The 12,407-nt window shown below is 50.4% G+C and overlaps 1 protein-coding gene across 1 annotated transcript in view; it reads right to left on the reverse strand.

Moving 5' to 3' along the window:
* PLEKHG4 (pleckstrin homology and RhoGEF domain containing G4) overlaps nucleotides 1-12,407 on the reverse strand; it is an 87,672-nt gene that overhangs the window by 11,189 nt on the left and 64,076 nt on the right. The window contains exon 16 of the mRNA XM_017740806.1: nucleotides 36-877. Coding sequence (XP_017596295.1) covers nucleotides 36-877 — 842 coding nt within the window. The remainder of the gene's footprint in view (nucleotides 1-35; nucleotides 878-12,407) is intronic.

Here is a 12,407-nt window from a genome sequence, read left to right on the forward strand (position 1 = left end):
CCCAGCTGCTCACAGCTGGCTGCCGCAGCGCGAACGTCCTGTCCACCAGCTCAGTGCTGCTCACCTCCAGCCCCTTAATGAACACACCGGTGTTGCCATATCTGGCCGGCTCGCTCCTCTGGCAGCTTGACCACAGGCTCTCACCACAAGGCAGGTCAAAGCTCTGGGCCTTCCTGAGCACCTTCCTGGAAGGCAGCTTCCCAGGGACTGGAGTGGATGCAGAAGGCTGCTTCACCTCTGGGATTTCTAATATGCTGTCCAGGTTTGGCTTTTCTTCAGGCAGTGTTGGAGACTTACAGGCCCTGATGGCGAAAGAAATTCTGCTTGAGTGAGGACCAGGGCTGAGAGCAGCCTGGCAGGCAAATTCTTCCCCAGCATCGACATCGCCAGGGCAGCTCAGGGAGAGTGAGGGAGCTTTCTCCTTAGCCCACTCCAGAGAGCTGTTGGTTCTGTTGTAGCCATGGGATACGCTGTGAGTCCTGTCCCAGTGGGACCTGGAGGCAGCTCCCTCAGAGTGCCTCCGGTGGGACAGAGTGCCAGTCTCGCTGCCAGCCTGGGGCTGCTCCCCGACAGCTGGGCTGCGGTCTGACAGCAGAGACTTCCTTGTTTTCAAGGCCGCTTCGAGTTTCTTTTCAAAAACCAGCTTGGTCTCCTGGCATTTAGACCATGCAAATTTCCACTGCTTGAGCCCCTTGTCACTCTTCAGCTCACAGGCCAGCTCCTTCATCTCTTGGAATCGGGCAGTACTGATGTCTGGGTGCTGCCCCTTGTAACTCTCCAGGCACTTGATCACATCTGCACAGTGCTCAGCAGAGCTGCAGTCCTCCATGCTGATACAGGCAAGGTGTCGCATCCCTTCCAAGGCCCACTCGTATGCCTGCAGAGCAAGAATAAAAAGCAACAGCCAGTCAGAGGGACTCAGTGAAGAATAACCCTCATTTGGTGCCTGAAGACAAGAGAAAGCATCAGTGTCTGGCCACCACAGTTCCTTGAGTGTGGAGAGTCGGGGGGGCTGCTATTGTCAATGGGGCTTAACAATTCAGCAAAACAAACAGCCCCTTATGCAAAGGGCTTCAGCTGTGTTGGCTGCTCTGTCACAGCCCCACCTCCCTGCCAGGTCCCTTCGAGCTGGCACCCACACTGCTGGGCACATTTGTCCTCTCTGGGTAGTGGGGCCCAGGGAAAGCTGCTGCTAAGACTGTAGGAATTCACACCTCAGTGTGGCCCTGCTCAGTCTAAAACCTGGAACTCTCCCTCCTCCTTTGCCCAGCCACTTTCAGCACTGTCATGCAGGACAAGGTCAAGGGGGCACCAGTAAGCTGCAGGCAACGGGACTGCTGCTCTCTACACTGTTTTCCTGGAGCTGACAGCACACAGAAGCCTGGAGCTTCACCACAGCTGGGCTGTATGGATCACCCCAAATGCTCTGACCCACCCTTGCAGCAAGAAGGAATCTGAGACCGTGCAGCCTGTGCATCTTCTGTGCCTGCTGGCAGCTTGTGCTGTGCTCTGCCTGCCTGCCTGGCTCTGCTTGCCACTGCACTACATGCTCGTGCTGGTTAGTCAAATACTGAGCTCAGCAGTTTATTTCTAATACTCCAGGAATGCTGGAAGCAGCTTCATGGGGCTTCACTCTAGCAGTGGTGCATGTGCTGGCCTTGCTAAAACAGTTCTGCCACATCAGTCAACCAAGAGAAGTGGGACAAAATGTGGTCCAGTGACAAATACAAGGGAAGAGTGAGTGCCTTATCATCATGGAAGAAATGGAGCTCAGCACCAAGACCTGTCTGTCATCGATCAAAAGCAGAAGAAAGGCAAGCATCTGACTTAGGCTCATAAGCCACTATTTTCTCTATAAAGCAGAGATAGTAAGATTTAATGACAGCATAAATATGACCAGCGGCCATAGTCCTGGCCAGGGAACTTTACTGCTCATCAGTGAACACACAGTGTTATTTGTTGAAATCAGATGCAAAGGTGGGGAAAACACTCAGGACAGGGCTGCCTGTCATCTTCTGCCTACTGCCCAGCATCAGTCAAAGTGCAGAAACACCACTGGCTGCCCTGAAGCAAGCCAGACCATCTCTAGAACTTAACCTGTCAGGCCCTGTGTACCTGTAGAGAAACAACACGCATATTTAGCGCCAGGAACAAAGTGACCAGCTTTTCCATTTCCTGAGCAGCCTCACTGTAGCAACCTTCACTCAGAGAGCTTAAATCACTTACTTTTATGCAGCTTTAGACACCAAGAAAATCCACCCAAGCTTTATGCAAGTGGACATTACATCCCCATCAGGGATACGGTGGCCAAAGAGATCAGGTGCCAGGCTCACTCTCTGCTGGTGACAGAGACAGGCAGGGCAGAAGGTACTTCATTCTCGTGATGTTCAGTCCCTGGATGGGGAAGGTTATGACAGCCAAGCGGTGCTGTTTGTAGGAGAGCTGAATGCTAGCACAGCCTGCAGCCTGAGCAGAGTCACTCTAGGGACAGATTCCACAAGAGCTCCCACAGCCGTCCACATTCTCTTTTGAGCTGCAGCTGCGTGGTGTGCGTGCAGCCAGCCCCATTACTCACGCGGAGCAAGGAGCTGCTTCAGAAACACCAGCGTCTGCTCAGGGAAAACACTTCTCAGCCCCACACAACTGCAGCACGGGACAACCAAAAGAGCAATAGCCCCCCTTTCCTCCCATCACCCTGCCTAGAGCAGCAACAGGCCCCTGACCTGCCTCTCTCTTGATCCAGGCTTTATGCTCTAGACTTGCCCACTGCTGGAGGCCAGGAGGGGTGTGCAGAGGCAGAGGCCATGTCAGATTCTGGTGAGAATCCTCATTTATCTGCGACACAGAGGTTCTTCTATTCTCTGGAGACGGGAGCATTTCAAGGCGAGGTGAATCACTGAGTGCAGCAGAGCCCAGCAGATCTGCACAGCAGTGACAGATGGTGTATTCTGCTGAGGGGTTTTGAGCTGCCCCCTCCAGCTGTACGCAAACCAACACCAGCCCCTTCCAGCTCTGCCCCAAGCAAGGCTTGTCCATCCGTCTCAGCTAAGAAAGGGCACATCTCACCTCTCCAGCTGTGGAGGTCAATGGCTGATCCTCACTGAAGGCTGCATGCTGGCTGCCTTTTGCTCAGTGATGGGAAAAGCTGAGCTCAAAAGGCACCCGGGGTTGTCAAAGAGGGTGCTGAGAGCAATGTGCAGGAGAGGGACAGCCAGCAGGCCTGCCTGGACTTTATAGGAACCACTCAGGAAGGCAGCTGCCCTGTGAAGGCCTTATCTAAGGTTGGGGTACTCACTTTCATGCACAGATGGGAGAGAGAGTAAACAGACTTTTTTTATTTCTTGGAAACTCTGCAGATCTGCATGCCATTACTGTGAGGAGGCATCAGGGCTGCAAACCATACAGGGTGGCAGCCCCACCACCTCTCATCTTCATATAGTCTCTGTCTGTTCCTGGCAAGGACTCCAGGACTAAGCAGAAATGGCTCTCAATCTCAATGGTATTTCCTTCCATCCCCAAAGCCTGATGCAGGCCAGCAACAGCTCAGCTTTGTTCCCTGCACAATGGAGCAGCCCTCCACACCCTGCAGCTTGCTTGGTAACATGCTAAGTGACCACCAAGGCTTTCTGCAGTCACATCATCTGCTTCAACTGCCCCTTTTTGCACATAAATGGCAGTCTTCTCCAGGGACCAAGTGTGCCCCCATCCTCATGCAGGCAGGGGTATTGCTGTCATCTGTCACCCCCAGTAAGGTTGCAAACAACACTCAGCCAAGCCAGGATATGGCCCTCTGGATGAGGGGCTTTTGGAGAGTAGGCAGCCCTACAGCTTCCCTGCAGAGCTCCAAGAGCTGCTCAGATAAAAGGAGGCACCTGTGTGCAGGGAAGCTGAAATCTTCCCAACCATGTCTGGAACCGGGCAGGAAGAAGCCTGTACCTCAGCTTTTGATCTTTACAGGCAAGTCGTTACTGAAACTCTCAATTACAGGATTAAAGACAAACATGCTTCCTGCATATGCAGGACTGGCCTATCCTGCAACAGGCATCAGCAACAGGTTGGTCCTGCCAGGCTGCCCGGGAGAGGCCTGGGCTCTCAGGGACCTGCCATGCTGTAAGGAAAAGCCAGGGACTTCACTAGATTATGGTGCAACCCTCAAGCCCATCATCCTCTGTCGGTCCCTGATCATTTCACCATGGACAAGGCTTGCAGCACATCGTGGACAGGAGCTCCTGGAGTCTGTCGGGTTTTGCACCACTCAAGTACCATCTGCAAACACAGGTCCAGAGAAGTTGCTCAGCCCTGGCTCAGGGCACACTGCCAGCACTGAAAGCCTTCCAGGAGTCCTAGATCCTCACCTGAGCCACCACTCAGAAATTATACCTATCCAACCCAAACCTATCACAAACCTATCAGATTCCTTGCATACTCGAGGTTAAGTGACCTCTAAGACACCTTCTGGTGTCAAAACAGGGAGCAGACACTGTGCATCTCAGACATATGCCAGAAGGGGCAATTTCAGGGGGGTTGCCTTTGTCCAAACCTCTTTCATCCTTTCCTGTGGGGAGATGACTGTAACTATATTTTTCTTGACAAATAGGAAACAGTGTCTGAAGAGGCAGAGCTAGGCAGATCAACTTTCTGCAGAAGAAAAATGCACCTGGGTGGGTGACTAACTCTACTGTGAGAAGGTTTCATTTGGAATCTCAAGTGACTGCACAGTGCAACTGAGACGGGTGATGAAAAGTCAAGACTGGTCCTGGTGGGAGCAGCAATACAGGGAGGGATGGAATCATGGTTGTGGGTATGATGACTGAAGCACAGCAACAAGACAGACCAAGTTTCTCACTCTTCTGCAGGGATGTCCCAGGACTGCAAGCCTCCATCTCCCTTGTTCTCTACAGTTCAGAGAGGGGGAAGCAGCACAACAGCTGGCAACACTGCCAAGGACAGCAAAAAAGAAACTAACAATATCAAGCCCTGATCCAGCTTGATGCAGCTCCTGCTTCCAGGCTGTGCTCCACTCTGCTGTTTCTCAGTGAGACACAACTGACTGTAGGTCTCTGTGGCAAGAAACTGCACAGCCCCCCATTTAACCAGACCTCCTCTCAGCACTGCTGTGCTCATTTTAAGTGCCCTTAACTTCAGCTGTGAGCTTTAAGAGGAAAATGAGGTTAGCTTGCAGCAAAGGAGACAAAACCGGTGCAGCCAGGAAAGTGAAAAGCATCACAGGTAGCGTTGTGAACTAAACAAAGCACTTCCCAACAGCTATGGAGGGTGTCACACAGGCTCTGAGTCCTGCAGCTGCCCTGCTCTGCCGGCCACCCACAGCCTTGGTACTGAAGCCTGCAGAGCTCACTGTTTGCAGCACTCCCTACTCATGAGTAAAGAGTGACAGGGACTCACCAGAGCACCATTCCAAAGTAAATGCACCTCTCTTGCAAGAGACTGCTATTGTCATTACAGATGCTCATTTGGGCTTACTCCCTCTTAAGTCCAACATGACTTTAGGTTGCTTTGAGAAGTGACTCCTGCTCACAACACTGGTATGTCCCCTGCCACAAGCTGCTGCATGCACACAGCAGGGACCGATGGCTGGAGACTGCCTTATATGCTGACAGTTCAGAAGGACCGCGATAAAAAAGCCATTTTTACAACAAAATACATCGAAAGCAAAACTGCCCAGGCTAAAACCTTACTTACCACAAGAACTTGTCAGCTGACAAATGGTGACAAGCCTGTTTCTCTGCTAACTCAGAGACCAAGCAGCTACAGCAAAAAGTGGTTGGCTCACCACTCACTTGGATCTGCTTTAGGCTTTCCTCAGGCTCCCACCTACCAATACTAACAGCACCCATGAAGAAAGGAGCAGGGAACGAGCAAGACTTCACGAGCGAAAGAGCAAGACTTAAGAGGCTGCAGGTGTTCCCTTGGCAAGTCTATGTGTGGGTTAAAAACAGACACCATCCTACCTTCCCATCTGTCCAGAGGGAGTCCATACCCTGGCTGTGCCCAGCTCTGTGCTGTACATTATCATCCCCTACGACCAGACTGAGGCAGGGCCACTGCTCCCATGTATCATCTCAGCTCTGGTTATTCACAAGCAAATGCTGCTAGCCTAAATACCAGATTGGGGGGCCCTGGTAACCAGAGACGAGGCAGAGGGGGAAGGGGCCGCGCTTCACACGAAAGCTACTGAAGTGTGCAGAGAACACTCTGACTGGGCACAAGCCAGATACCCTTTCACAGTGCAAAAAAACAGGGAGGGAAACCATCCCAACTGACCCCAAATTCAAGCAAAATGCAAAGTAAATCACTACCCAATATATAAGAGCTATGGAGGAAACACTGATGCCTCCTAGACATTGTGATGTTTTTTTCACATCTGTAAGAGCCAAAGCCCCTGCTCACTTCTACTAAGACCTGTGGCTCCATAAGCAAGCAGCTCCACTTGGACACAAGAAACCATGTAATTTCAGAGCAAAAGCATTTCAGCAAAGCCACCAAGTTAGAAGTAATCCCTTCACTATGCAGAGGATCCCTGTTACTCTCTTGCCCCTCTGTAGACTTTTCTAAACTGCATCTGCAGCCCTGCCTGCGATTCATTAGCAGCACAAACCAAACTAATCAAGACTGTGTCCTACATAGGATGTAGCTGGTAAAAGCTCAGCTTTAAAGACAAAGAAAAGGACTCACGTTCTTGAAATGAAGAGCTAAACCATTTCTGAGTTGCTGTGTAGCTCACAAAGCCTTCCCTCCTCTCCAAGGGAGGACACACCACAGAAATCATCAGTTTGCCTAAAACTCGCTGCTAAAGAAAATAAACTTTAAATCCTGTATTTGCATTTCTGCCAGTTACCAAGTACCAGCTGCTGTAAAAACACTGTGGGAGGGCAAAGGATCATAGAGGAGCACAAACTACAAACTCCTTGGATTTAAGCATAAGAAAGGAGAATAAGCAGATACCCATAGCTGGGCAGTAAAGAACAAGGGGTCAGGGAAGCAGCACCTGTCAGGGTTGGTCTGGGCATGCCATAGTCCACGTACCATCAAAGGCTGCTCCTTAGAACAATGTGCTTGGACATCCTTTTGCAGCAGCACTCTTGAGCAGAGCTCAAAAATCCCTTCATTTGCCCTCCAGGCAGCCAGGCATGACAAATTCAGGAGAGCCTAATTACAGGAGAATATAATTGGCTAAAATAAGATTGCACATGATTTCTGCTCTCTTGACGACAGCACGAGGACCCAAAGGGCAAATGTGGCTCGTTGTACTGGAGCTGTCGTGCAGGACGAGTGCTTGCCCTTCTTTTCTCTGCTGCCACTGCTAGGCAGTACCTAGGGGTGTCCATTAGAAACAGGGTGACTCACCTGGTGAATCACGAGCAGCTACAATAACCCCTGCTTCAGAGCAACTCAGAGATACCACAAGAGCAGCCTGTTCCAGTTTCACCAGGTATCTATGTACAGACACACACGTATATATGACACGCATGTATATGTTTACATGTGTATGTATAAAATTACTCCCTAGGTAGCTGGGCAGCAAGTGGCAGATTTGCCTTCCTCCAAGCTCCACAGTCTCTCATGACTGCAGCTTTGGGTAGATTCTGCACTGATTATTCTCCCCCTATTTTTCTGTCTCACCATAGGGATTTGCTCAACATCTAAAAGCTCCCAAGCCCAGAGGACCAGGGGCCAAGTTTGCTCCCAGTAAAATCAAAAACTTCAATGTTTGCCTTTGCTGCAAACTAGCCTCTTCACAACTGAGGCACTGCCCATTTTTTTCAGCAGCTTTGTGCACATGAGCCAAGAGCCTCATGTTACCAGCCAAGCTCAAGATCAAGCAACAGCAAGATGTGTGAGTCACCAAAGCTGGAGCTGGCAACTTGCACAACAGCAACAAATTACCCCATTCAAAGACTAATGTCACCTCCAGAGGTTTTTTTGCATGCTTTGCTTTTACATCTGTCCCGACAGTCACATCATCACGCTGTACAAATACCCCACTGTAATAGCACCCCACAGGCAAGTGTGGACAGACTGGACTGGGGTGGGTGTCTCCCCTCTGCCCTGTACCGGCTCCCTTTCAACGAGGTTCTCCGTGCTCAGTGCTCCTTGCTGGGGATTGCAAAACCTCCAGTATGCCCTTGGGCCTGCATGTGGAAACATGGGTACTTTCTCTGTAGTCTTCAATTCACATCCCTTCCCTTGTGACAAGCTGAGCCAAACTCTGCTTAACTACCACTCGATGTGTTGGGATCTCTCTGCATTGCACGGTGGGTGCTTGTGCCCTGGGGAGATGTGGAGCTGAAACTGGATCCAGACACCCCAGCAGATTTGCTGGGTCCCCTTCTCCAGGGGACCTGACAATGCTGGAAACAGCTCCCTGGTTTAAGAGCACATCAAGATGTACTTGGAGGGTGCAAGGCCCTACAGAGCAGCCAGAGGAGCCTCATCAGAGGCAGCGGGTGCTTGGGAGAACCCTGTCCATATGTCCAGGGCTTTGATATGCAGATTGAGCCATTGTGAGCTTCAGTTCCATCTGTACACTGAGGGGAGCTTCATGACCAGACTGCTTGAACAGATCTATTTAACTCCCATGACTAAAGGGAATTCCAGTCTCCAGGAGGATCCGAGCACCCAGATGGATGCCAGCACACAAAAATGCAGAAAATCTGTCACCCTGTGCAACTTCTATCCCAAGATCAGAGGGGAAAAAAGCACCCAAACTCAACACTGCACACATGCACAAGATCTCTGCTGGCATCAGATCTCACACTTCAAGCACAACAAATTCCCCTTGCACCTCAGCTGCGATACAAGCTGGGAAATCCCTAAACCTGCTGGGAGGGGGAATTTCTCTTCCCCTGCCATGACTTACTGGCTCCCAGTGTTGTGATCCTGCAGGAGATCTGAACCCACCTGACAGGGGCCCAAGTCTTTCAGACAACTGTCAATTTATGCTCATGGCAGCCAAGGACACCGAGGAACTTTTACACGGAGGTGCTCTGGCAATCAAGGCTGAAGGCGGTTTCAGCATGTCAGGCATTGCCCCCTGCACACATCCAGTGGCAGAACATGCTGGCACTCCTTGGATCAGGGGAGGCACATGAGGGGCAAATACCCTACATCCCAACATATGCTGCACACTGGCTGGCTCCCTCAGCCTCTTCTTCCTGCTGTAATCTCCACCAATGGGGAGAATATGGCCAGCACAGTAGGAAGGAGAAGGACCCCAGATGGATCAAAGCTTTGCCCTTCTGCACATGTCACAAACACATCACAGACCTTATACTGCACTAAAGCATTGCCTGAGGTGCTGGGACAGGTGCTCAAAAGCATCTGAACCCAAAAACCTCTCACCTTCAACTGCAAATTGTGCTTGGATTTAGCACATGACAAAAACCTAATTAAATTCACTGCTGCTGCTCTGTAACACTGAGGGACAAATCAGTCTCACACCTATGTTGTGCAACTAGAAAGGAGCACTGAGTGCTGGTGCTAACTACTATTTAGCTTTTACCTCCTGCCACAGATCTTGCCAGGGCTACAGGCAATGCTGTGCTGCCCATTTGACAATATAGTTATTGGTGAAACATGGGAGAAAATAACTCAAGCACCAGTCAAGCCAGCAGTGATTTACTGGAGAATTCGTAAGACGGAACAGTTTCCAAATCACTAATTTTGCAAGACAGAAAACTCTGATCTGTAGCAGATCAGATTTAAGTGTTCGGGACTTCTGTTTGTGCAAGAAGACTATCTCCAAGGCAAAGCAGAAACTTTCTAATGCATGAACACACTTTGATACGAAAGTAAACACTAGACACTTTTTAACCTTACAAGAAGATTTCTCCAGCAAAAACCTGGCAGAAAGGAGAAGGGAGAGATTTCACACATTGACCTTGCATGAACTCTGCCAGAGGATCGATTTTCCAACGTTGAGGCTCACTCCCCCAGCTGCTTCAGGCTGTGCATGAAAAAGGACACCCCTGAAACGGGAGAACAAATCAGACATCAGACTAGATGTCTGTCTAGGGGCACGACTTTACAGGCATAACTGAGGACGGAGAGAGAAAGAGAGATGAGACAGCTGCTGTCAGACAATGCTGAAGCCAGACAACAGTGGCTTCCTCTAAAACAGCACAGTAAATATTCCTCTCCGGTGCCTTTTGGATTTCACTTCATCATCCTGGGAACTTGCACCCGTAACCAGATGAAAACTGTTATTTGGGAATGTCGTGCAGACCATCCCCAGAAAACCAAAGCCAATCTCTGCACAGAGCTACGGAGAGAATAGTGCACGTTAAGTCACAGGGACTTTATTACAAACCACAGCAAAATTTCATTTGCTCCAACGTGCTGGGGGGCAAAACCATGTTCTGACCTGTACAGAACTGCTGGCAGCATCATGGCACACAGACCTATGCCTCTGTTTACAGTAAGTATGCTACAGTAAGGACACATCAAATTTTTTCCACTTTTTTCCCAATTTGTTGCTAAGTTCTGCACTTCTCCGAGCACATTCCCAGAGCAGGGAATCATAGCACCCTTTCAGTAAAATTACTTCTCAAACTGTGCCAAACAGCCTGCTACAGAAAAATCACACTTTTAGGTTGCAGATACCAGCATCCTTTCCAGCTGCCCACAGACCAGCATTCAAACCCTTCTTTTTCATCGAAGGCTAAGAAAAAAGAAACATAAACAATTTATCACCTCAAAGGGACTTTTTTCCCTCAAAACTATCATCAAAATTGTATCTGGTACATAATCAGAAATGAAACACAGCAGAAAACAAGGTATCAGCAGGTCTCTGTTCTGAAACTTCTGGGGGGGAAGTCAGAGACAACATTTGTAGAAGGCAACTTATTAAGCATACTCTGGATTTCTGCTGTCAAATCTAAGATCAGATCCATCTCTGGAAGCTGGAAGTGCTGTGCCAGCAGGTCTCAGTCACCTGGGGGGCAGGAACCCAGCAAACCTTGGAGCAGTCCAGGAGGGCAGCCCCATCCTGTGCTGTCCAAAACATTTGACAGAAGTCCTGGAGGCTGAGAGGTACCACCTGCCCTGCACAAACATCCAGGCAGCCCCCACAGCAACTTTTAGCTGCAGGTAAATTATGCTCACTGAAATGATCATGCAATAACTTCTAATAAAGAGAAAGAGGGACAGGCACTGCTCTACTACAGACAGCGCAATCCTGGGATTCAGAGGAACCATGCAAAGATGCCCACAGCCCACGGGGTTCTGTCTAAGCACACAAAAGCCGCACACAAAGCACACTGATTCATGCTGGATGCACACAGACACGCACAAGCAACCAAGTGAAAAGCCTTCTCTACATTGTTTCCAAACAATATCAGTACAGCTCACACGTCAGCCGGGGCGCCGCACTCTTGGTACTTACAAGAGGGTTTGCTGTGTCCGTCTGCTGCCGGAGCTGGGATGGGGTGAATGCGACTTGGAGGGAAAGGTGCATGGAGATGTGCAGAGAGGCGAGAGTGATGGGAAGAACGGCCCCAGCCCCTCTTTGGGCCCCAGAGCAGCAACACTTGCTCACAGGATGGAGCGCAAAAAGGCTGGCATTCCTACAGCAGCAAGGACAATGGGGAGGGATGAGGAGGCACTGCCATAATCAAATGCAGGCCAGCTGGCCCTCCCCCAGGAAGGGCAGGCACCTCCTTCACTTGCCAAAGGCTTTGTTTTCTAAGCCAGAAAGAACAAAGTGTCGAGGAGGAGAGCAGAGGAGAACCCACTGTGGGGGCAGATCCACCCTCAAGCACAGGTAACCCATTCCTAGAGATGAAAACACAGATGGAGAGAGGTCGAACAATATTCTGCCCACTCCAAGCAGAGGTCAGAAGCAGCAGCTCCTTGTGTGCAGCAGAAAAAAAGACAACTGAGGAACAAGAATCAGCAGAGGCTGATGGTCAGGGGTCCTTTGAGGGAAACGATCCAAGGGAGGCAGACAGAGAATACCACTGAAGGAACTGCTTGTGGAACAGAGACCCAAGAAATCCCACTATGGGAAACCCTACCATTTCTCAACCCGCCTTGCGCCACCAATCGTGAGCAGTGGGAACTGAAGCTGAACAGCTTCCCTCAGAAACCAAACAGAAGGCAAGGGCTCAAGCTGCAAAAGACTCATAAGCTATGGTAGGGCAATGACCATACTTTCCCTGAGCACCAATGAGGCACCATCTTGCACAACATCCTGACAAGCAGGAAAAAGCCCCCGGAGCTGCCTCAGGCCCTCCTGTAATGATACAGGCAGTTCAGCTCTGGGCACCACATCACCACACGGCCACAGGGTATGCAGGTGCTGAGCCTGCAGTGGGACGCTGCCCCTTCTGGTTGGGTCAGTGCTTTCTTCCAGAGTGACTTGTGCCAGCAAGGATCAGGCACCTTCGCTC

The sequence above is a fragment of the Corvus brachyrhynchos genome, unplaced genomic scaffold (assembly GCF_000691975.1).
Source record: "Corvus brachyrhynchos isolate BGI_N302 unplaced genomic scaffold, ASM69197v1 scaffold26, whole genome shotgun sequence".
NCBI lineage: Eukaryota > Metazoa > Chordata > Aves > Passeriformes > Corvidae > Corvus > Corvus brachyrhynchos.